This window comes from Lacerta agilis, chromosome 17 (genome assembly GCF_009819535.1).
Source record: "Lacerta agilis isolate rLacAgi1 chromosome 17, rLacAgi1.pri, whole genome shotgun sequence".
Classification (NCBI taxonomy): domain Eukaryota; kingdom Metazoa; phylum Chordata; class Lepidosauria; order Squamata; family Lacertidae; genus Lacerta; species Lacerta agilis.
In genome coordinates this window covers 38,501,956-38,527,368 of record NC_046328.1, presented here as the reverse complement: position 1 = coordinate 38,527,368, position 25,413 = coordinate 38,501,956, and the positions used below count along the sequence as shown (strand labels likewise).

At 45.3% G+C, this 25,413-nt stretch overlaps 2 protein-coding genes across 2 annotated transcripts; both read left to right on the top strand.

Annotated features, from left to right (window-relative positions):
- The first annotated feature begins 19,916 nt into the window (after nucleotides 1-19,916).
- On the top strand, nucleotides 19,917-20,704 carry LOC117061465 (V-set and immunoglobulin domain-containing protein 10-like). Its single transcript, XM_033174304.1, has 2 exons — nucleotides 19,917-20,245; nucleotides 20,361-20,704. The coding sequence occupies exons 1-2, from the start codon at nucleotides 20,041-20,043 to the stop codon at nucleotides 20,702-20,704; spliced, it is 549 nt and encodes a 182-aa protein (XP_033030195.1). The 5' UTR covers nucleotides 19,917-20,040.
- A 299-nt stretch (nucleotides 20,705-21,003) lies between these two features.
- Nucleotides 21,004-23,622, top strand: LOC117039186. The gene is made up of 3 exons (XM_033136256.1): nucleotides 21,004-21,197; nucleotides 21,347-21,435; nucleotides 23,003-23,622. Exons 1-3 carry the CDS (start codon nucleotides 21,032-21,034, stop codon nucleotides 23,399-23,401), a joined length of 654 nt encoding a protein of 217 aa, XP_032992147.1. The 5' UTR covers nucleotides 21,004-21,031; the 3' UTR covers nucleotides 23,402-23,622.
- Nucleotides 23,623-25,413: the final 1,791 nt, after the last annotated feature.

The window sequence follows — 25,413 nt, the reverse complement described above, 5'->3', positions numbered from 1 at the left end:
ATCTTTCACCTATTTATTTATTTATTTATTATTTTGTGTTCTGCAACATTTTGGTATTTTCGTGTCCAGAACCTGGTGTCGGTTTTATTTTGTATGGTCTAAGCTGCTTTGTAGAAATATATATATATAATGTTAAACGAAGCTGAGCAATTTCATTTATAACCACCCCAAAACCGCACACATGCAGTCACACATTCCGAACAGATACAGTTCAAATGCACACATCAGACAACCGCTTAACCCAAATCCTTAACAATGGGACAAACAGAGAAACAGAAACGCTCCTAACACAAACAATGAATCAGGCAACCACAAAGCGCTCTCTCTCTCTCTCTCTCTCTCTCTCTCACACACACACACACACACACAGAGAGAGAGAGAGAGAGAGAATTCGTGGAAGGAGTGGAAAGGAATATCTCATATTCTGAGCATCTCCCCTTCCTGCCGTTCTGCCACTTCCTCCTGCTGTGGGTTGGTTGCAACAGCAACAGAAAACAAACTGGGTTAGATAGATAGATAGATCTTTATTTCGGCTATAAGCCCACAGAAATAAAATTTAGTCAAAACATAAAACATAAAAAATACAAATACAGATTTCTGGTACATAAATAAAATAAGGCTATAATACACCACCACGGTTTGGGGGCACAATCTTTGAGTACATCACTGTACAATTTCAAAAAATAATTTTAAAAACTGGGTTGATGGTTTCCAAAGAACCAGAAAGTGCAGATAAATGCTTCTAAAGGTAACCAAGGGAGCCGATTCTTGTGTCCACAGCCTGGGACTCCTAGAAATAAGAACATGGGGTCAGATGAAGCTTTACTGGATGAAGAAGTTTGGAGTTACTTCCCGGCTGTCACTGTGACCTCTGTATCCGGCAGTGATTTGCGCACAGAAACCCAGACAGGGAACTGGGTTTCGGTTAGGGCTAAGAGATGGCAGTGGAAGATAAGGAGACCAGTGTGTTTGAAGTGGTGGGACAAGGATGCCGAGAAGAACCTCCTGGAGCAACAGGGCCTGTAGGGCAGCGGCGGAGCAAGCCGACCGGGCACTTGGAGCGGCGCACGTGCCTTGCATCCAGGGGTGGGACCAGCCGCCCACGGGGCAGGGCGAGCCAGGGTAGGACACTCCATGGGGCCTTCGAAGAGTCTGCCTGCCTCTCCCACCCAGCCGCCCTACAGCTGAGGGGGAGGCGGGGGGGCAGACCATTTGGGCAGGATGGAGCCTTCGGGCACCCAAGCCACCGCGTCACTCCCAGGAGAGACACATGGCTCGGGCACGCTGCAGGCCCCGCAGTGAGTGCCACCCAGCATTTTGTCACCCCTCTCAGTGATGACACCTGGGGCGGACCGCCCCCACCCACTGGCGGAGGAAGAGGAGTGCAGGGGGGAGTGCACCGACCCCGGCAGTGCGATCCCGGTAGGGTGCCATCGCAGCTGGGCCCCCGCCCATGCTGGGCACCATGCCCCACAGGCTGCGCTGGGCACCATGCCCCCAGGACGCATACCCTGCCCCCTCAGATGCACACCAGCCCCGCCCCTGCCTGCTCTCCGCCCCCTGGTGCCACAGCATGAAGCTCCCCCACTGCCCCACCGCACCTCCTTCCTCCGCCCCTGCTGTAGGGCCACAGCTTAGACCCTCATGGACATCTTTTCCTGCACCAGAAGAAACCAGAGGCCTCCAAGGACACGTCATCAGTCCAGGAGTGCCCCAGGAGCTAGGCTATGAAGTGAAGGAGGAGCTCCCACCTTCAGGCTGAACTGAAGTTCTCACAAGGGGTAGAGGCATAAAGGCCTCAGTTTCTTCTCAACTTTTGTTGGAGAAAGGTGCTCACTCTGAGCTGTCTGTGGCCCTGCAGCTCAGCCTCACCCTTTCCTGCTTTGCCTGGGAGTTCTGGAATCAGACCAGTGGTCTTCCTCCTCCTCCTCCTCTTCCTCCTCCTCCTCCTCCTTCCTTCCTTCCTTCCTCCCCCCCCCCATCTGCCCTAGAGGCATCACCAGTCATTTCAGGCTGGTAGACAGATTTTGCAAGTGGGCAGAATACACACATGCTGCAACTGATTAGTTATTTATTTTGGCCAATTTATAATCTGATTCACATTTCAACAGAAACTCTAAGCAGCTTGCAGTTCCCAGTGACAAAGGATTCAATACAAGCAAAACAAACATTCAAAACCAAGTGATGCTCACCATCATTCTACAATTCAAGGAATGTAATTAAATAAATCTCACTAAACCATGTATAACTAAGAACCATAAAAAATCATATAGAAATCATCAAGATACAATATATAGCAAGATACATCAAAATGCAATGTAACAGCAATATTGATTTTAATTAGTTTTGAATGTTTCAAACAGCTGTTTTTAAGCGGCTATGATTTGTAAACCCACTTTCAGGTTGTTGGGGATGTTGTTTTTTGCAATCATGCAGTATATAAATTTTATGAAATTAAATATTTTAAAAATCCATAAGTATTACTCCCAAACAACAACTGTGTGATGCAGTCACTGAACCCGTTCACACTACAAAAAAACTAGTTTCAGCACACAACCCCCCCCCCCATTCACAGCCATTTTGTGTTACAATAGTACTTCTTAGAAGCCTAATTTCAGTGGGAGTGGGACCTTTTTGGCATCTGTGCAGGCACAGACACCTAAATACAAAGCACTGTGGTGATGGTGGTGCTGTGAAAATCGTAAATTATCAGCTGTGAATTTTTGTTTGCAGAGGTTTCTGGAGGTCATTGTTCCTATCTTGGGTTCAGGAGACCATTCCTCAAAGGTCTCCACATGCCTCTCCCACTGCTATACCTGTGGGAAGGTAGGAAGTTAATCCTAGGTTCCCTTCCCCACCCTGATCTCCTTTTCTCATCACTCCCCTAGTTTCTAATTTTACCTTCAGTTGATCATTTGTTAATGTACAGATCCAGCATGGCCAGCATGGTAGCCTGGGTTTAGTTTCCTGGTTTCAGCTGGATTTGAACATCCCAGGGGGAAACAATAAGAAAAAGGGGTGGTGCCCTTTGCCCTCAGCCCTGAAGGGCTGGTCCAAAAGAGACAAACCCCTTTGGCGGGCACACCTGACACAGCTCCCCGCCTCTAAAGAAACAATTGAGCAGCAAAGGCCAGAGATGGCTGTGTTGTGCGCTCGCAAAAGTCTCAAGACCCTTCTTCTCTGCAGCACATTAATCTGCTCCTACTCTGGTAAGTTGACCAAGGCTTGCTAAAAACCTTAACACATCGTAATATTGATGGGGAGTGGGTGTTGAAGGAGGAAACCAGAAATGTACGTTTTCCTGCCTTGCAAAGAGGAGATAGACGCTTATCAGCTCCATAGCCGCAAGGAGTAACCACGGCTTCAGCTCCTGTTCTTTGATCACTTGTAAACCTTTGACAATGGAGCTGTGAAGATGAAGACCTTTGTTGAATCAAACATGTGTTGCTGGAGAAAAAGCGAATCGGATGAGGAAAGGCAAGTTGAATGGGCTGGAAATCAGGGGTGGAATTAGCTGCAGAGTCAGTAGTCTGTCGTAAAGCTTTTGTTTCTTTAATTATCCAATATATAAAGCAGCACAACTGATCGTTCCCAACCTTTCTCTCTAATTGCGGGGAAATAAATATGACACAGCGTTGTAGAATCTCGTTATACAGAAACATATTCAGTGTGGCGGAGAAGAATCTTACTAATCTGTCTTTTTATTTCATTTTCAAAAACAGAACTATTTGATGCAAATATACAATTTGCATCAAAAACTTTATATAGTTGCTTGTAAAATTTCTGAAAACATTTCCTAATATCCTTAGGATCTTCAATGCTTTTTCCGTCATCCATTAAACTTGTAATAATATTCTGCCTCTGACGCTTCTTCAATTGCCAAGCCAATAACTTCCCACACTTATTCGCTGTTTCAAAGGTTCTCTGTCTCAGCCATTTGATTTTCCACTCAATTTCCTGATTTATCAAATTTGAAAACTGTATTTGTAACACTTTGATTTCTTTTTGTATCTGTTGATCTTTTGGCTTACATCTCAATTTTTCCTCCTTCTCTTTGATTTTAGCCAGAATTCTTTCTTTCTTTTCATTTTGTTCTTTCCTTCTAATTGCCTTTTGCTGAATCAGAAAGCCCCTCATTACGGCTTTGCTTGCGTCCCAAATCACCCTTTTTTCCAAATTAAATTAATTTCAAAATAGTCTTTTAGGGTTTTTTGGGCCTTCTCAATAATTTTATCATTTCTTAGAAGCGAATCATTCATCCTCCATCTGAATGAACCTTGTAAAGTCAATTTTAATTCCAATTGAACTGAATTGTGATCCGAACAAGTTTTTGGATCTATCTGTACCTTAGCGATTCTTGGTGCCAAATCCTTTGTAATCCATATGTAATCGAGTCTGCTCCATGCCAACACCACCTCTGAAAAGAAAGTTGCCTCCATTTCCAGAGGATTATGCAGTCTCCATGAGTCAATTACAGTGGGGGGGGATGCAATAAATTTATGAGATGTCAATGGAATGGTATAGGGACAAGAGAAGAATTATGTTTAATTGACTTAACAATAATTCTTCTCTTGTCCCTATACCATTCCATTGACATCTCATAACTTTATTACATCCCCCCCCCCTGTAATCCGATTAGCAACTGGAAACAAGGTGAGGAACTGGCTACTGGTTGTATTTTTTTTTAGAAAATCCTCTTGAATTTGACTAGGCAAAAGTGGTCCCTTTTCCAAAATTCTACTTAGCAAATTCTGTAATCTGGTCCTTAAAACTGAAAGGTTCTCATATAACCCCACGACAGATAAAATAAAAATCACAATGAAGTAGAACTCTGAGAGGCAAAAATGAAATAAACAGCTGCATCAATAAAAGCAGTGTTTTTAGTTTCCCCCCTGAAATATATTTGATTATAAATATGGCAGTGAGAGGTGGAGGGAAAACCCTCCTTTGCTAGCAAATTATGACTAAAGTCACGAGTGGTTGATCTTGCACATTTTATTTCTATTTCCATGGTTCACAGGGATCAAATTCCTCACATTAAATAGCAGGTTCTAATCAGATTTGTTTTCCTATCAAGCACTGAAATTAATAGCTGTCCTGTAGGATGTTATTTGTGAGTTTGATTCACTTTATTGATTTGCCCTGTTTGTAGCTCGCTTTGTTTTCGTAACTGCAGAATTGACCTGCTTTGTTCTGAGTCCTGACTAGAGTGCAGTCTCGATATTAGGAAATCACATGGGACCTAAATCTTTCTGGATGTAGAGAGTATAATGATTCAGCTATCATATAGAGCTGAGATGGAGACTCTTTTGGAAGGTACAACTGGCTCAAAAATATAACAGCACTGCTATAAATTCTCTGCAATTTTTAACTCACTGCACTGACTTCTGGTTCATTTCTGTGCTGTTGAAAGAGTTTTGGTTATTTCACTGAGAGCATCAACTCCAAAATACATGGTTTTTAATTTAGATAAGCACTTCCCAAAGTTTTTGGGGCCACCGCTGCTTGGTTCCAAAAATTCATCCACAGAGCCCTCTACACTATAAAAAAGTATTATTCAGAATAACGATTTGCATGATGTAGAAAATACGGAAGATAATTAATTAATTAATTCAAACTTTATTTGCGTAGCCGACTGGCCATAGCATCTAAAAGACAAACACCAACAAAAATACAACAAATATGGTTACCAATAAAACCTTATAACCTATTAAAACTCAAGGTAATAACTCCTTGGAACTTAGCAGAAATAGTAAAATATTAATAATAATGATAATAATAAAATCCTATGCTGGGAATCCGGATGACTACACTGTTGTCGTTCAGATAGCAGCTCTCAGTCTCATTGCTCTCTCGATAAATCTGGCAACCTTCTCTGTTATCGAGCTGTTCTGGTCGGCTAGAAGTGAAAACAATTTAGCTTCACAAGAGCGGCCTGGGATGGCAGATAGGAGCGGCGTGATGGTCTCATCCCTCAGGTCTTTATATAGGGGGCAGGACAAGAGTACGTGTGACACAGTCTCTACATGGCCGGATCCACAGGGGCATAGCTGGATCTCGATTGGAATTTTTTGGTATCTACCTTCAAGAACAGCTGAGGGTAACATATTTAGTCTGGCCAGTGTAAAGGCCCGCCTAAATTTTGGGATGGTTAGGTTGGACAGGTATGGTGCCCGAGATTCGAAGTGGGAGGGGGGCAGATAAGCGTACCAAGCACTAAATTTCACGGAAGATAATAACACTACAACATTCAAAACAGTAACAATTAATTGCACCTTTATTCAAAATCCAATTACAACTACTTCAGCAATTCAACACTGATTTAGAATCCTAGAACTGTCGAGTTGCAAACAGTTGTTTACAGAAGTTCAGAATCTAGCAAAGAGCTTATGTAAATACCAATATTTACTAAGAACACAGAAGATTAAGGCTTGATGGTGGGCTTCCTGCACACATCTGTGCAGTAGACATTTGAATTGATTTGCCACCTTTTCCATTCTTCTTCTCCACTCCTTAAAAAAAGGTGCTGTAAGCAACTCATCACAGAATCAGACCCTGGAACAGGTGAGCGGGATCCTGGGACGATCTGTCTTGCTCGCTGCCAATGTCTCACCAGCAGAAGCATTGGCCTTCATTGAGTGGAACTTGCAGACACACAACGGCCTGAGGGTGCAGATTGCTAAGTTCAGGGACGGGAAGCTGGAGCGGCCGGATCCAAGCGACAGGTTTGGGCAGAGGTTAGAAATGGCCAATGAATCCACACTGAAGATCAAAGATCTGGAGACGGAGGACAGTGGAATATATGAAGTTCGTGTGCGTTTCGTCAGAGGAGTGCTTCAACATCATAAAATCTGCCTCACTGTATATGGTAGGTAATTATTATGGGATCCTCTTCAGTTTGTTGTGGAATTGGCAGCAGGAAAGGACCCAGCAATGCTGGTTCTACCAAGTTACTGACATCCATGGAGAGGATGTGTTTTTTCATATCTTTTTCAACAGAGCCCATCCCAGAGCCAAAGATTCTCCTCCAAGATGTCTCTAAGACTCCAGATGGTTGCAATGTGACCCTGCGGTGTCAGGTGCCTGGAAAGAGGGGATTGGATTTATCTTGGAAAAGAGGGGACCCCCTCAGGGACTTAGAAGATGGGTCGGACAGGTACCACCTCGCAGAGAACGGCAGGGATCTCCACCTGTTCTGGAAGCTCAACTCTTCAGAGCCCACCTACACTTGCCTGGTCACCAATCCAGCTGAACAGAGGAGCGACTCCTTCAACTTGCTTGACATCTGCCAAACCCACGGTGAGCAATTCTCCAGGTATTTTATCCGGTTTAAACAAAACAGAGATTTCTAAGCAGAGTACATGCAATAATATAAAATAATTATTAATAATGCGCGGATAAAATAAGCATCAGAAAGAAAGAAAAAGTAGTCAAACTATGCATAGCTAAATATGTGGCTGGGCACATCTGCAGAAATTTTAAAAAGGTTTTAGTGGGCATCTAAGACAGCAAGTATTCTGACACTGGGTGGTTTTTTTTGTTTCGTTTTTTTACAATCGAGCAGTATATATTTTATGAAATAAGTTTAACAATTGTTTGTTTGTTTGTTGTGTCTATGCCCCACCTTTTTCTCCAAGGAGCTCCAGGTGGCGTCCATTGTTCTCTCCTTCCTTATTTAACCCCCATAAGCCTGGGAAGTAGGTTAGGCTAAGAGACAGTGGCGGGCGGCCAGTCACCCATTGAGTCCCCGCCCCCTTTTGTAAACCACTTTGAGGTTTCCAACAAGTAAGCAGCATATACATTCAGGAAGTGAAATAAAATTAAGCCCATAATCTGTGTGTGCTGCCTGGATTGGTTTATAAAGATGGAGCAGAACCCAAATACTTCCTTAAGAAGAAGCAGCAGCAGCAGCTCATGTAGGCAGGAATTTTTAACCATGGGGCACAGAGGCAGTTGCTGTCAATTATCTCTTAATGGACAATTGTGGCTCCCTGCAGGTAGATCATCCATCTCACATCCTCCGCTCTGGTTTGTTGTCGTTGTGGCTCTCCTCATGATGGTGGCAGGTTTGGGGTGCTGGCTATGGAAGAAAAGTAGGACGGCTCCATCTGAAAGAGGTAGGGAATGTCTCCCTTTCTCTGCCCATCTTTGCCCCCCAGCCAGCCAGCATAGTCACAAACACCTTTTTCTTCCTTTGGTTTCTCCTGCAAGGCAGGTCATTTCAGTGCAACCAAATTTGTCTAATGTCTCACCCCTGCAGCTGTGGCCCCTGTGAGAGGAGAGGAGGGGTATGTCAGTCTTGGGCTTCACTACGCAGAGTTCCCAAAAAGAAGGATCCCTTCAAAAGGGGGTGAGAGCCAGGTGAGAGCAAGAGGGTCTTGCACGGTGGGACTAAAACAGAGACACTTGGGGAGCTTTTAAGCTTGGAGAAAGAGCGAGGAAGGTGGGTTGTTATGGGTTGAATAGGATCCAAAATGCAGCAGTCTGGTTGGTCCTAGAACAATAGGATTGAGATTGCAGCAGTCTGATTGGTCCTAGAACAATAGGATTGAGATTGCAGCAGTCTGATTGGTCCGCAGGAGCCACCCAATCCAGCTCCAGGTGGAAATGAATCCGCAACCCGATTGGCATACAGGAGTATCCCGGAATTAGCCAATCACAAGGGGCCCATTGTGTAAATAGTGTATATAAAGCAAACGTTTGGGGGAACTGCATTCCTCACTACTATGAGCTGAATAAAGAGCATGAAATCACACTTGACTCCAAGTATATTTCATGGGTCATGAAAGAAGTGTTTAGAGAAAGTGGATAGGGATAAATCTGCCCTCAAAACAATAGACCTTGTGGGAAAGGAAGGTGGGTTTTAGGACAGTGTTTTTCGCGGCACACTAGTGTGCCGCGAGATGTTGCCTGGTGTGCCGTGGGAAAATTTTGTTTATTTGATTCCTATTCAAGAGAATTACTTTATATATAGTCAATATAGGCACAGAGTTAATTTTTTTAAACATTTTCTAATGGTGGTGTGCCTCGTGATTTTTTTCATGAAACAAGTGTGCCCTTGCCCCAAAAAGGTTGAAAAACACTGTTTTAGGAGATTCTGGACAGGCAAAACACAGGACTTCTTCAGTGCAGATTTAAACTATGGGTCTCACCCTGGCAAAATATGGCCACAAGCATGGATAGATTTAAAAGGGGATTAGACAAATTCCATGGAAATGGAAGATAAGCATATTGATAGCTAGTAGCCACAATAGCCAGATTTATCTTCTCACCCCGGGAGCAGGTAAAAATCTTATGAATGAATGAATGGGGGGGTTGCTACCTTTTGCATGATCCCCACTCCTTTTTACACACCCCCTGGCTGAAGAGTGGGTCTCACCTTCCCTACAAGCTCTCCCATGTAAGCACACAAAAGATACCCCATCTATCAGGATGTTACATTTTTCCTTTTCATTTCAGGAAGTCAATAATATCTCTGCAAACCCAGATCAGAATCCTGAAACAAATTCTCCAACTATCTACACCCAGATCCAAACAGGTCACTGAAACAAGGTCAAGCTTCAATTTTTTGGGAGCAAAGGTTGACTGGGCCTTCTTCCATTGCCTCAGCACTGGATCAGAGAGCTTCCGTGGGGTGGATCTGAATGGAGAGCTGTTGGTCTAGTGGGCGAAAGGTAGACTGGGATCTACTGGTGGATCTCTGAGTGAACAGCAATGGATCGAAAAGGATTTCTCTGACTCCCAGTTGTGTGACGACAACAACTAAAAGACCCAGTGGACAGCCTGATGGAGTAGAGGCCCACAGATTTCAGGATTTCTATAGCTTCTCAGCCAGAGCATTGGGCAACCCACTATCACTCAACCTGCCCTTGAACACAGTACTGTTGCAAGAAGAGATGTTGTGGACATCCATCTGTCTTGAGAGACAATGGAGTGCACCTCCGGGGGTGAAGTCATATCACTGTGTTACCAAAGTGACTTCTCTGGGCTGCAAGCCTGGGCAGTGCATATGGAGGTCCATAGGAGAGCATAGCAATAACCTCCTTAAAATTATAGTACCAGGAAAAAAGGTTGCAAGAACATAGACGATCCCTTCTTTCTTATAAATGTTAAAATAAACCTTTCCAATGGTTCAGTTTGCTTTGTCTGCTTCTTAGGAAAATATCAATGATAGAGACATTAGCACAGGTCTGATTTTGTATAAAGCAGCCTTCTGAGTTCCTATGCAAAAACGCAAAAGAGTGCAGACTTGGATCTTGTCCACACTTCTCCTGAATATGGATTGTGAACCCCTTGCACATCTTCTAATTCTACCCTCATCCATGCAGCTTTCTCCTCCAATTCCTGCTTCCCTATGCTTTCTTCTCCCTAAGCCAGAGATCCCCTATGCTTTAGAAATCTGAATAGGAGAGCTGCATTGATTGCATGAGACATGTGCAGATTTAGGGATGAGAAAGTCTGGGGCTGTTGGAGAGAGAGGAGAAGGCTGCATGGACAGGCAGGGGGTGGGTTTAGAAGATGCACGAGGGGTTCATAATCCACACTGAGCCAAGGTATGGATGGGTGTTGAGGTCGCTGACTGTTTCCTGTGGCCATAGGTCCACCCTCGGCTTTCTCCTCCCACTTCTCAGATACAGCAGATATTAGCTGTTGTTCTAGCTGTGTTATAAATATCAGCCTGTGAGAACAAACTCTCTTCCTGCAGTTTAAATGTCAGAGAATCTACGTGCCAAACAGCAGGCCAGCAAATACTAGTTAAGGTTGCATCTATTTCTGAAGTTTATCTGACCACATCTTCTCACCTCTGACAGGTCTCTTGTGCTGTGTGGGTGACGTTTGCTTGTGGTTCACCTTCTGGGATGTCCATTTCAGTCATTGTTCCGGGGGGGGGGGGGGCTGAACTGATTTCCCCCCTTCCCTCCCTTCCTGACCATGTTTGGTTATACTCAGACATCATTTTATAAATTTCCCTAAAGAGCAGGCATCCTGAGACTTATTCATCAGGGTCCATTATTGTTCTCCATTTTTAGAGGTTCTCCCTTTTTTTAAAACAAACAAACAAACAAACAAACAAGAAGAAACATGGTTTTGCTAGATGCATTTTTCATTGGTTTTCTATGTGAAAGCATAGAAAGTGTTTGTACCGGCACCAGCAGAAGAAGCAGCCATCCCAGTGGCCCCCAAAGTAGTTCTCCTACAAGGGAAGGTCAACGGAGATCCAATATACACATTATGATTTCTAATATGGTTGATTGCCCCTCCTTAGGTGTTCCTTCAACTGTTTTTTCTGTTATTGCCACCTTCTTAAGGCAGTGCTGTGGGGTGGGATTTCTGGAAGCTGGTGCTGGGGAAAGAGATTCCATGGACAGACCATTCATGGAGAGCCAGTGTGGTGTAGTGGTTAAGAGCGGTAGACTCGTAATCTGGGGAACCGGGTTCGCGTCTCAGCTCCTGCACATGCAGCTGCTGGGTGACCTTGGGCTAGTCACACTTCTCTGAAGTCTCTCAGCCCCACTCACCCCACAGAGTGTTTGTTGTGGGGGAGGAAGGGAAAGGAGAATGTTAGCCGCTTTGAGACTCCTTCGGGTAGTGAAAAGCGGGATATCAAATCCAAACTCTTCTTCTTCTTCTTCTTCTTCTTCTTCTTCTTCTTCTTCTTCTTCTTCTTCTTCTTCTTCTTCTTCTTCTTCATGGAGCTGTCCAGTGCATGAGACTCATAGGAAAACCCATACAAGACAGTGGGTTGTGTGAATCTGATACTTAATGCAAGATTCCACCTTTGGCATAGCAAAGTGGAGAACGTTCTCCCCCTCTATTTGATGACTTCTTCTTCTTCTCACCTTTGTTCCAAGGTGCCCAAGGTGGTATACATGGTTTCCCCCCTCCTCATTTAAACCCCCACAACAACCAGTGAGGTAGGTTAGAGTGAGAGGCAGGGCCTGGTCCAAGGTCACTCAGTTGGCTTCATGTAGCCAAGTGGGGATTTGAACCCTGATCTCCCAGGTCCTTGTCGCAACACTCTAACCACTGCACCACACTGGCTCTCCTACACTACAAAAGCTTTCATTATGGGTTCTTTCACAGGATCTTCTCCTTGAGTGGGGAAACTTTACACCAGAACTCATCTGATATTGCTTTGCTACCTGGTTACCCAACAACCAAAGTAAGTCTCTCTTGAAGAGACCTGTGAACGAGATGGGCTTTGACCTCCCTGACGTTGTTCTGTTCAGAGTGTGATGCGTTATCTCCCTCTAGTGTCCATGGTGGATAAATTTGTATTAGCAGAATCTACTTGTTGAAACTGGTCCCATTCAAACAAGTGTATTGCGGCAGGAATGTCTTCTACTATGGGGCGTTACACTACAAATGTAACAGCAGTAGTGGTGAGAACAATAGAAAATAACAATAGTGAAAACATCTGTTATCACCAATCACAGCTGTTGCAATTGGCTGCTATGCTTCTCTGCTATGTACTTGAACTTTGCATATAAATTGAATAGGCATTAGCCCTCGTCAGGCATTAAATAAATGGGCGAGGGGAGGGCAACAGGGATGTGCAAGCATGCTAGCTCTGCCTCACTGCTGTTGCAATAGCTCTCCATGATTTGGAGGGTACACCAGAGACCGATCTTTTAGGACAAATTGAACAGTCCACCCCTCCCCAGATGAAAAGTCAACCAACAAGGTGGACCCCATCGAGCTCCACTGAGATCAATAGAGAACTTCAACATCATAAAATTCGGTACTGGAGTTCTGACCCACCCCTGATCTTCTGTCTGCAGATGTATTTCAACTCTACTAAGTTATCTCAGGATGAACATATGATGAGAACATCAGTGTCATCGCCTTTTTTCCTGTCCAGTGTTATTTGTGGTTTCCAATAAGCGTAATCATAAACTCTATAATTTAATCTACCCTTCCTTCTGAAAGAATGATCAATAAATCACAGAGTATCCCCTCGTTTCTGGCTCTCTTTGGACGCACTTCATTGCTTTGTGACGCACGGTCATGCCAAAAGCTTGATACTCAAGGTGCAGTTTTGCTCATGTTTCCCTCCCACAAACTGAGACGATACCCAGGGGCAGCTTCATTTGAGCATCAGAAGATAAAAGTCTGCTTGATCACCTGATGCCATGCTAACCCAGCATCCTGTTCTTACTAATGCCTATTCAATCTTGATGAAATCCCAATTGCAGCCAAAAAAGATAAGCTATGAACACATGAAGATAGTTACCTCATTGGAGGTAGATGGTGGAGAGTGGCATCAAGATGTTGGGGGAGAGCCTGCCCTGTGCCCCCTCAGGTAGCCTGCTGCCCACAGGAAATCACCTTCCCATCACAGCCCCCCCCCCAAAATAAGTTTCAGCTGCCAGCCCAATGTGAGGGGGGGGGAGAAACCATCTTGTTGTCAGGCACCAACATGTGGTGGTCCAGCCCTGGTGGGTTTTGGTCTCTAGCACGCTCCCTCCAGGGTCCTAAGACGACACAGACCTAGCTGGGCTCTGACACAGAATCATGGAATGATAGAATTGCAGAGTTGGAAGGGACCCTGAGGATCATCTAGCCCCACCCCCTGCACTGCAGGAATATGCAGCTGTCCCATACTGGGGGGGGGGGGTGTCGAACCTGCAACTATGGCGTTATCAGCACCACACTCTAACCAACTAAGCTATCCAGCTGATCTTGCAACCTTCTGAATTCCAGTTGCTGGAAAGCTCAGGAGATTGCTCTTGTGCTCGGATCCTGCTTGCTGGTTTCCCATAGGCAGCAGTTTGACCTGTGTGAGAACAGGATGCTGGAATAGATGGGCCATTGTCCTGATCCCATAGGCTCTTCTCATGCTCCTATGCTCTTAACCTTTTATTGTGGGGCTCTGGTGAATGTTCAGATAGGGAGATCTGTTTTTATGCTGGGAGCACTTTGTGCACTCTCTCTCTCCCCGCCCCCAGAGAATATTTGATTCCATTAACTAAGTGTTCCTCTTTTTAAAACATCTTTGAGTAAGAGATTCGCCCATAGGTTCTAAGCCAACTCACCCTCAGTTTGGCAGATGTTGAGCCTATTTGTGTCGCGTAAGCAGGATAATTTTGATTGAAGGAAAGGGTTGTTGGGCTTGAAGGGTAAAGTCTCCTGATCATGGAGATATAGAATATGGGGCAGGCCCCCCCCCAAAAAAAATGGGTTTCAGGGGCATATGGACATTCCCTTCGGGTTCAGGGATCTGTGAATTTTGCTTCTTCTCTTTTGTGAACTTTTCCCCAAGCATCTGGCTAATGAGAATGGATTTTGTTGTTGCTAAACTTGCAACACTGCCACAGCCTTCCCATGTGGGCCACGCTCTCTTCCTCTAAGCAACTTAGTTTCACTTTTGAAACAACTGGAAATGACAGAAGCCTTTTGTTAACCTCCAGTCCTTGCCAACGAATCATGGCTCGCTACACTCCAGCAGAGATACAATTCTGGATTTTTCTCAGAGACCACCTCTTCAGAATATTCTTGTGTTCTTCCTTTGGTAAGTCCCTAACTACTTGCAAAACCCACCCCCACCCCTCAATGCATGGAGGAGAGGGATTGTGAGTTTGGTTTGATGTTGGTTAAAGGTAAAGGTAAAGGGACCCCTGACCATTAGGTCCACTCGCGGGCAACTCTGGGGCGCTCATCTCACTTTATTGGCCGAGGGAGCCGGTGTACAGCTTCCAGGTCATGTGGCCAGCATGACTAAGCTGCTTCCAGTGAACCAGATCAGCGCACGGAAACGCCGTTTACCTTCCCGCCGGAGTGGTACCTATTTATCTATTTGCATTTTGATGTCCTTTCAACTGCTAGTTTGGCAAGAGCAGGGAACAAGCAATGGGAGCTCACCCCATCATGGGGATTCAAACCGCCAACCTTCTGATTGGCAAGCCCTAGTCATTGTGGTTTAGATGTTCCCTCTGATGTTGGTTACTCGCACCCAAATAGGGCCTCCTCTCTTGAGCTTGAAGCAGCTTCCAGAGTGCCCTCGCTGGAACCAGGTTTTAAGGGCACTTCAGCAGAAGACTTTCAACAGCTTAACTGCATGTGTGTGATCTTTGTTACTGAGCTGAATTTGGGGGATAATCTGTATGTCTGATGAGGGTGATCATCACCACCCCCCGAAGGTGTAGATGGAATGGGAGAAAAACATTGGTCATGGTGAACAAAATCTAGCTGAATGCCTCTCAGAGCAGAAAGGTTTTCCTGCAGGATTTTGTCCTGGGATCTGTCAGTCATAGAACAATACAAAGCAATGTTATAGTGTTTAAAACAGTGAGCAAGAAAAGGGTTTTGACGATGTTGGTGGAACAGAGTCAATTTCTTCTCTGAACTTGGTATTAGCTTAATCTCTATTTCACACACACACACACACAGAGAGAGAGAGAGAGAGAGAGAGACTTTGCTTTTAGATTCCATCCTTGCTGCTTAGAATAACTTTGTGCTGGATTAGAGCTTTCTCTGCTGAATTTTCCATAAAAGTTTTGTACTACTGCTCTGATTTTACAAAGGCGTTTGAGGATTAGTTACAATCAAATGGGATATAAAACACGTGGAATAAATCAAATTATTTTGTGTTGCTTGTTTGCTTCCTTGAGATTTGACTTTTGGGCAGCTTTGAATAGATTTACAATTTAAATAGATCATTTTATTCATGAATGAGGTTCAGACTTCACTTTGCTATACCAGGGTAAGGAGTGGAGATAGGCTTTCAGAGTGATGCCTGGGTCAGAAACATACAAATACTGGAGCCAGTCTCGTGTTTACTTCTGACTTGTGGAGAAAACTGAATGCATACTGGCAATAGTGTTTGGTCTTAAAAATTTATGCTAAATATCACACACTCTGGACTACATCAAGTAGACTTCAGTATTTTATTTTTAAACATTTTACTTTTAATATTTACCTGGATCAATTTTCTTTCTGGGTTTTTCAAGTTTCGATATCCTCTGCAAATGATGCAGCCCTTTGCTACTGTGCCGGGAAGAAGCAAACAGGATGTTTCTCTTGCAGAAGTTCCGTCTTCAGACTATTGCCATATTTTTTTTCAGCCCCTGAAGACAGCTAAGAAATTTCAGCTGGTCCAAAAATGCAGCAGCCGACTTCTGGCTGGGATTCCATTTATAACTTGCATTACAGAAGACCCTCCCCATTTACTTAATTCCAATCTGCTTTAACTGTTCTTAATATTGTAATTTTGTAATCTGCCCTGGGACCTCTCGGTGAAGAAAGGATATGGATGCAATAATGATACTAATTTGCCCCTCTGTTAGTATCTCCCCCTCCCACACTAGGCATGTTAATCCATTCAGCGGAGAATCCAGTCTATCAGGTGAATGGGATCCTGGGAGGATCTATCTCATTTCCTGTCAATGTATCCCAAGAAATAACAGTAGAGAAAACTGAATGGGACTTCCACCCAAAAACTGGTGACCTGGGCCTTAGGCTCAGTGAATACAGACATGGGAAACCAGATCACCCAAATCCCTAGACATGGCAAACCGGACAATGCTGAGGATTAAAGACTTGGAGTTGCACCACAGTGGAATATACAGAACTCATGTTTGGTTTAAAAAAGTGAAGTTTAAAGCACACACTTTCAACCTCTCCAGCAGCAGAATCCACACCTGAGGCTCCCTATATTCCTGGCCAGAAATTTTCATGAATTTTGTGAGCAGAAGCCTGGTGATCCTTCTCTCCTTTGGAGAAAGCTCCCCCCCCCCCGCCCCAATCTCAGGGTCAGTGTGGTTTGGCACTTAATGGAGGCTCACATGTCACAAGAGCCCTCACCCCACCAGACCTTCTCCTCTTTCCACCATTGCTTTAACATTCTGGCCCAAACAAACATGGTGGCTGTCATGGGCCCAGGGGGTGGGGGCGCTGGCCAGAGGAGGCTGGGGACAGGGAGGAGTTGCCAATGCATGATGCCCCAGAGGGAGATCTTGAAGGGCTTGAGTGTCCATTGTGTGCCTTGGTTTCCTTCCTTGAAGCCTGCGTTGAGGTATAATCTTTCTTTTATCCACCAGGTGTTCTTTAGTTCTCTGGTTCTTCTTTGAACCTCAGCCTGAGTGTTGACATTTTTTCTTAGTGCCGCAGTTTCTATCTCTTTGCCAGATCTGAAAGGCCTTCCTTTTCTTGTCAATAATGCATTCAATCTCACTGTCATTCTAATTATATCTGCCCAAATTCTCTCTCAATTGCTATATTGTGCCCTTGCACTTAAACTGTTCAATTCTCAGCCACCCACATTTAAATTTTCACCAAAAAATAAAATTAAAAGCTGCTCTGCCCAGAGCCTTAGCTAGGTGATCTTGTGCCCCTGGCAGAACCGTCCACATTGCGCCCCTTAACCACAATTAGCTCTTCTTTCCACCTTTTCTCCAACCCCCCTCCACCCAATCAAATCCTCATGCCCCCATCCCCTCCCCTCAGCCCGTGCCAAGTGGTGCTCCTCAACAGCTGAGGTGGGGGGCTGCCACTGCTGCTCTAGTGGGCCTGCCTTCCTGTCTCACAACCCGCCCTAACCTGCCAGCTGGAGAAAACATCATTAGAGGTCTCCTGACTTTCAACATCCTACCCAGCATCCTAAATTTGGCTTCCAGGACCCCTAGACTACATTTCCCCATATCACTGGGGCCAACATGCACTGGGGCCACTGACTCCTCCCCAACATGGTCTGCCAGGCTATCTAAGCAATGAGCAACATCCACAACCTTCGTTCACCCCTTGGTTCATCGCACACCCAACTATCTTTGTGCTGATCTATATTCTTAACTACCACGATCCCACCACCCACAGGAGAGGCATCTTCCCACAAGAGTCAGGGATGAACCACCATCCTGGATGGCTTGAAAAGAGGCTCAGATACATTTTTGGAGGAGAAGACTGTTGAGGGACACTAGGCAGGGTGGCTCTGCTCTGCCTCCACCATGCTTCTGAATACCAACTCCTGGAAACCACAGAAGGAGAGAGCATTCTGGTGCTCCAATCTGGCTGGTCACTGTGAGAAGAACAGGATTCCAGGCTAAATGAGCCACTGACAGGACCTTCTTATATTCTGACATTCCTGATTTCCCCTCTGGACTTAATACCTCTGGAGTTTGGAGTTTGGGGGCATATGAACATTCCTTTGGGGTTTAGCTACATGTGAGTTTTGCTCACCCTAAATAAAAATCTGGGCAATTAGAATGTTTTTTTTTGTTGCTGTTAGATTTGTAACAGCCTCCTCAGTCTGCAAAAGATACTTGCATTTTTCATTGCTTTGTCTGTGGCCAGATCTGTCACACGATTTTTGTTAATAGCCAGTCTTTGCAAAGAGAGCAATTCTGCTCCTCCCCCGAAATCCACACCCAGCGATACACTTCCGTAAAGAGGCAAGCATGTCTTTTTATTGCAGACGTTTCCTCTTCAGAATGTTGCTGTACTTTCTTCGGGGTAACGTATCACAGTTTGTCCTGGTGACGAGCAATAAGACTTGAGCAAGCAGCCGGTGTTTCCAGAGGCTGGGGGAAGAGAATGACCATTGTTTTCCACCCCGACATTTGCCTCTTGCAGCAGGATATGGGAACCCAGATGTAATCCACCTTCCCCTCCCCTCTGAGCTGCATTTAAGCCAGGCTGCCTGGAGTGTAGGAAGACCAGGGCTAGAAACTTCATTGTCCGTTAACTTTTGTGTTGCTTTGTACCTATGTACTTAAGTTTTAGGGTTTTTTTTGGGGGGGGGCAATATTGAATTTGTTCTGTGTTTGCCAAATTGTTTATTTATGTCATTTTTAAATTTTACTATCATATTCTATATTTCGTACATTCGTATTTCCAATGCTCTGTATTTTGGTGTTTTGAACGTTTGCTGTGAGCCGCTTTGGGCTCAGCTCGTTGCGGAACAGATGCATTTGAACAAACTCAACCCTAATCACGCGCGTTACTGAGTTACTGAGGCAGCTCATATCGGTTTCTCTTTCTCCGCTGATCCTTGCTGGTTTATGAGGGGAGGACCAAAGAGGCGTGAAAGGAAGAGTCAGAAACAATGAAGGGGAAACACAGTCTTGTTTGGATGAGAAGGGGAGGGAAAGCGAGCCTTGCTGGTATAAAGAGGAAGATCTGATCTGCTGGGAAGCGAGAGGGAGGAAGGAGAAGACCATTGGGTTGGAGAAGACGGTTGGGTTGTTTGGATGAGAAGGGAAGGGAGAGCGAGCACAACCAGCTGGGATGCGGAGCTGTCCTAAGCAACGCCTATCCTCCCCTACCCCCAAACCAGCACACGATCTCTCTTCCCCCTGTCAAAGGAGCATTGCAGCTGACGTGGGTGGATCCCGATAGTGCCTGCCCTCCCCCCTGTCAAAGGGGGCTGAGCAGCTGATCCTTATCCCTCTTTCCCTCCCTGTCAAAGGGAGTCTTCCCACGCGGCTGCTCCTCGCACCCCCCTCAGTCTCCTGCAGCTGCCCCCTTCCCCGATTGGGAAAGGCACGCTAAGCCCACCTTCCCTCTTCCAGCAGCATCACACAGACCTCTCCCCAGATCCCTCGAGTTTCCCTCCATCTTCCTATGCGCACTGCTCAGGTTTACATCGCTGTGTGTGGAGAGGACCTTCTTTGTGGCAGGCTGCTAAACTGGAGATGCCCCCTCGCCCCCTCCCCACAGAGATGCACCCAGCGCCTTTATTGCACTTTCCCTTATATGCTGAAGATTCATCCCATTACCATACCACTGACACCTGCAATATAATTTTTAGGACCCTCCCTCTTACGTTTTAATGCTGCGTTTTAAATTGTTGTAACCTGCTCTGGGACCTCATGGTGGAGGATGGATAAGGAGCTAGAAACGATAATGTTACTTATTTCCCCCTTTGTTTGTATCTCTTCCCCCACTCCTCCCCACCCCTCACTAGACACTTTAAACCATGCAGTGGGAAATCCACACCATCAGGTGAAGGGAATCCTGGGAGGATCAGTCTTGTTTCCTGCCAATGTATCCCAAGGATTCACAGTGGAGAGAATTGAATGGGACTTCCGTCCCCAAAGGCGTGGCATGGGCTATTGGATGGGGGAATTCAGACATGGGAAACTGCAGCACTCAGGTCCCACTGACCGGTTTGGGCAACGTCTAGACGTGGTGGATGAAACAACATTAAGGCTCAAAGACCTGGAGTTGGATGATGGTGGAATCTACAATACTCGCATCTGGTTTACTAAGACACAGTCTCAAGAACAGCGTTTCATCCTCACTGTTTATGGTAAGTTTTTGCTTTCAGTGTTTGGCTCATGGAATAGGATCAGCACCATTTTGCTACATAGGCATGGGTAGGGGTGGGACGCAAACCTTATGCTGTTTTCATTTGTGTTCCACAGAGCCAGTGCCAACCCCACAGATACACCCCCAAGTGGAATCCAAGACTCCAGGTGGATGTAATGTGACCTTGCGATGCCACACACCTGGAAGGGAAGAGCTCAGTGTCTCCTGGGAAACAGGGGATCCGCACACGGTCTTAGGAAAGAGTGTGAATCAGTACCATGTTTCTGACAATGGCCGGGAGCTCCGTGTCTTCTCCTGGAACAGCTCTTTCAACTCCAAATTCACCTGCCTGGTCAGCAATCCTGTTGACCAAAAGAGAGCCTCCTTCGACTTGCTCAGCATCTGCGAGAGTGATGAAGGTGAGCAATATATCCTCTCCTTCATTATCCAGAGGAGGTGAATGGGCAGGCTGGTCCTTAACATGAGGGATTTGAGGAGATGTGTTTTTTATTAATAAATGCTTCTCTTTGCATGCTTTTGAGCAGGATCAGAGCAAACACAGACCTCCTTGAAGACTGATCTGATCCTGTGAATTGCTGCTGCCGCCCCCATCTCCTCCCATTCCTAGCTTAAGAAATTGATTCAGGGCAGGCAAGTGTATCGGACTGGACATTCACAGCCCAAATCTTTGCAATACAAACAGGACAGATTAACAACTGCATATCTCTTGTTATTTATTCCACAGCTCTCGGCCAGGTGTGAGCATGAGACTCTGAATCTCAGGGTCATGGGTTCATGTTTTGAGAGACTCTTATTGCTCATTGCAGGTGGACAGTTTGGACTCTTGAGTCTATGCCTTATCCCTGTCTTCATAGTTCTTCTGGTGATAATGGTGATGTTGATGTTCATGTGCTGGAGGAGAAGATTTAAAAAGCATAGAAGAGGTGGAAGAGGTAGGACAATCTATATTGACCTACTTCCCGTCTCACCTGAGATGGGGGCTTCCTGCCAAATATACCTCTACCTTTCTTTTGCTTATCCTGAGAGGCAGAGACTGGTCAGTGACATGGACTCAACAATGTCTTTCATGTTCACTCCACAGGTGTTCACTCTTTGGTGCAAAAGAAGTGGTATAATACTTTTACATTCCAGAACTCAAAAAGGAGCCACCCAGAAGATGGTGATGGTGAGGTGAGATGATCTGTGTGCAAACAATGATGGGTGATTGGTATATAACAACAAAACAACAACAACAACAACAACAACAACAACAACAACAACAACAACAACAACTTATTATTTGTCCATAACCCATCTGGTACATTGGGGAGGCATTTATTACTTACAAAATTATTATTAAAGTTGTAATCTGTTATTTAAAAACAACAACAGCAAACAGATTTCAAACAGGCCAGTGACCCATTAATAAATGGCAATCAATTTGGCAAAACCTGTCCCTGCAAACCATCTCTGCTCATCTGGAGGCTTCTATTAAAATGACCTTTCGCTGGCCCTGGACTCCCATCACATGCAGCCAAGATAAATACTAGCATCTCTCCCTGCAGAGAGAGAGGCTCATTTTCATGCATGGTGGAGTTGCACGTTGGTCTACTCCTTTTGGGAAAAGGTGTTTCACAATCTTTCCAAAATTACGCAGCAATCCCTTCCAGTCACATCAGCTCTTGCCTTGTTATCATTAGACTCAAATTTAAGCAATAACCTTAAAGGCAGAGACTTTGTATTTTTGCAATTATCAGTAGCCTAATTTGCAATAGGCCAATACTGGAAACAACCTATAGAAATCCCTATTTGGAATCTGGTTAAATAGCATTTGGAATGTGGCTCTATCAGAACTCCTTACTTAGCCATAGAAGGGTAATTAAAGGCACTTCAAAAACAGACACTTTGGGCAAGACTTGGCTTCCATTCTTATGCTTTATAAAATGAGACAGAATATACTTTTATTCTATCCACAACATAATAATCTCTGTGGAGAGGCTACTTGTTTTGACAATGCATAAATAAATGTATTGCTTGTGTACTGTGTGCTGCATATGAAACTTAATAAGATTGCATCACTGGACAAGTTACTGTGGTTTATGTTGCTCTTGTAAATACATTAAAACTAATAACAATTTTTTTGTATGAAAGAAAACAAAAACAGGCCAGTGACCCAAACTTCCTGATCAAAAGACCTTAGAAATTGATTGTGGCAGGCAGCTTGTGCAAAGACCCTGTTCCCATCAGGGGAACATGCATGCACAATTAAGGTGAGCAGAACTGAACCCTCCTCTCACCAGCTAGTAAATGGAGGATTCATCCGTCTGCCATCAGGGCTCTGCTTCACACGTATTTTCCCCAGTGCCCCCAACAGGATTGCACTCACCGGCTGTTCTGGACTCTTCCCAAAATACTAATTTTATCATTGATATCACCTGGAATCTCAGGTAATAACTGAGTGCTGGAAAATGAAAATGCTGTACTTTTGTCAATTCAAAATGGGCAATTCGACCTGCTCTCTTAGGGACTTAATTATGGCAAGTTCTCCAGTGGAACTAGAAAGCTAGCTCTGAAGGCTGTGACTGAGGTGCAGGGAATATTCCTGCTTTTAAGCAAATTGGTATCCTTTCTTAGAGAACTTTGGACCTGGAAAGGACTTTAATTGGGTCCAGGGTTCAGGTGGGCCCAAATGCCCAGGAACTCATTTAGGAGTTGCATCTCCAGAGTCCCTCCTTTCATATTTTCTCTTCCTCTGCAGGTTGACTTGGTCAGAGAGGAATTATTGAGTAGTTCCACACCACCCAAGGAATCCTTTTCTTCTCTCAGTTCTTATGCAGTCTCAGAAACAAAACCCTCAGAGACTGAACACTGCATCCCACAGACCAACATGGGAGATCAGGCACATCCCCTGCGGCCACTGCCAAGGATTTCATTTGAGGTTCCTCAGGGGAAAGACCCATTGAAGACCTCTCAAGACTGCCAGTTGAGCCAGAGGAGCTACAGTGTACCCAGCAACCTTAAACACTGGGCCCAAAACTCCTTTGACAAGGACAGAGAGCAACATGCCAAAACATATCCAGTGGCTATGGATGGGGTCTCCTTGAGAGCAAGGAATCTTGGGAATGCCTTCCTCACCAGCAGCAGCCAAAATATATAAGGCACTCCTCTTGAGCCCTCTCTTCCAGAAAAGAGGAAGGTAAGTTACTCCCAGGAGCTTTTAAAGGCTGCCACTTGGTGTCAAAAGAATGCATCCTGTTGGAAGGGAAGACTGGGATGGCTACCAAAATACCTGAAAGCAAAGCTGTTCCTCTCCAGCAAGGGCAATGGTGGTTCCTGCCCTGCCTTTGCTCCTGCTGGCGGGGAGGAGAGGAGAGGTGGGATTGTTCTGTGACTGTTAGTTGAATAGGGTGGGCCCTCAGGTTACATTACCTTCAGGTAACATAACTTTTGGGTTGCGAACACGGCAAACCCAGAAGTGTATTCTTTTGGGTTTTGCCATGTGCACATTCACAGAAGTGGCACCTCTGCTTACGAAATTTTCAGGGTGTGCATGGACCCCTGGAATGAATTAAATTCATATGCGCAAGGTCCACTACAATGTGAGTCAGGGCTTATTCACACTCCTGGCTTATCGACACTTCCTTTTGTCCTGCTACTTTTACCTGGGGAAAACTGCTCTTTGGTGCTTAACCAGAACAAACAGCAACGGGAAAGCAGTGCGGGGAGTGGAAAACCGCAAGCACTTGTGCTCTCTAGGCAACTTTGGAGACTATTAATTTGGTATGTATTTATTCTTGGTTGGTTAACATGCAGGCTTGTCATTTCTTTCACTGGACTGTATTTGAATGTAATGGTTTTCATTTCATATCATTGCCAGCTGATGAAGAACTAGCATTGAAACAGTTCACTGTCCTGGAAGAACTGTACTGTCTTCTGCTGTGCTCGGAGCACCGTACTGTGACATTTGGAGCACTCATCATCTCACGTTTGTAAGATATTGACTGTGGAAAGGCATTTTGGCTCCGTTTCAGTGATCTTTGACAGTGAATGACCACTCCTTCCATTCCTGTTCATTTATTTGATTCTTATTAGTTTGAGACTCCATGCACATACCATATGTCTTCTGTTTATGAAACAGTATAGTGTTAGAAAAATATTGTCAGTATATTATTAACCGACGTGTTCCTGTTGTTGATCAGAGCATCCGTAGCCCTGCAGCCTCATGACTGCAGATTCTGGAGACAACAAAATCCACATCTGCCTGCAATTTTGTTCCATCCAGGAACCCGCAGAGGCCTGGCCATGCCCTGATTCTGACCTGGGTGTGTGTCTCAGAGGCACACAGATGCTTTCTGAACAACCTACACACCACCAATTTCTGCCAGTTAGCCAAATGCACAGTATGGGTTAAAATATGCACTATACTGTTATAGATTTGGGTGGGAGGGTCCCCATGAACCATAAAAATTAATAAATGGCATAGTTTTGATTAATTGGGATATGGATTAAAGTACAGGCTGCAGAGCTGTGCCAGGCAGAGGAATTCCTGGGCTAGCTCATGCTAAACAGCCTGACTGAGCTGGGGCCATCAAGGAACTATAGAAAGCAACTGAGGGACATACTATGCCTGGAGTGCTCTGGTCCATGGGGTCACAAAGAGTCAGACACTACTAAGCAACAACAACAACAACAACAACAACAACCACAACAACAATACAAGAGAACTCCTTTCTCCTTGTCCCAGGTGTGAATAGAGACTGGGGAATTCTAAGGTTGCCAGGGAAACTGTTTTGGGGGGGGCAAGGGATACTGGGAGGAAGAATGAAGAGCAGGGGTCCGCAAGGCTTACGTTGCCTGGGCCGGTACACTGCCGCGGAGTCCCCTCCATTGGCTGGATTGCGTGCGCACACGTGCCCGTGATTTCCAGCATCTGCGTCTGCACAGACAGAATTTCTGGCACTGCGGAAGTGAGTCCCTGTGCCACGCTGCACTGGTGTAGCGCAGCACATGGGGACTCACCAAGCAGGTTCTGCTGCTTCCGCTGAGCAAAAAGCAGCAGGGGTGGGGCAGCCCCACGAGTCGCCGATCACGCGCGGCAGCCCCATAGCGGCGCTGGTGGGTGGGCCCTGGGCGGGCCGCAGGGTGAAGCGGCCTCAATCCGCGACTTGC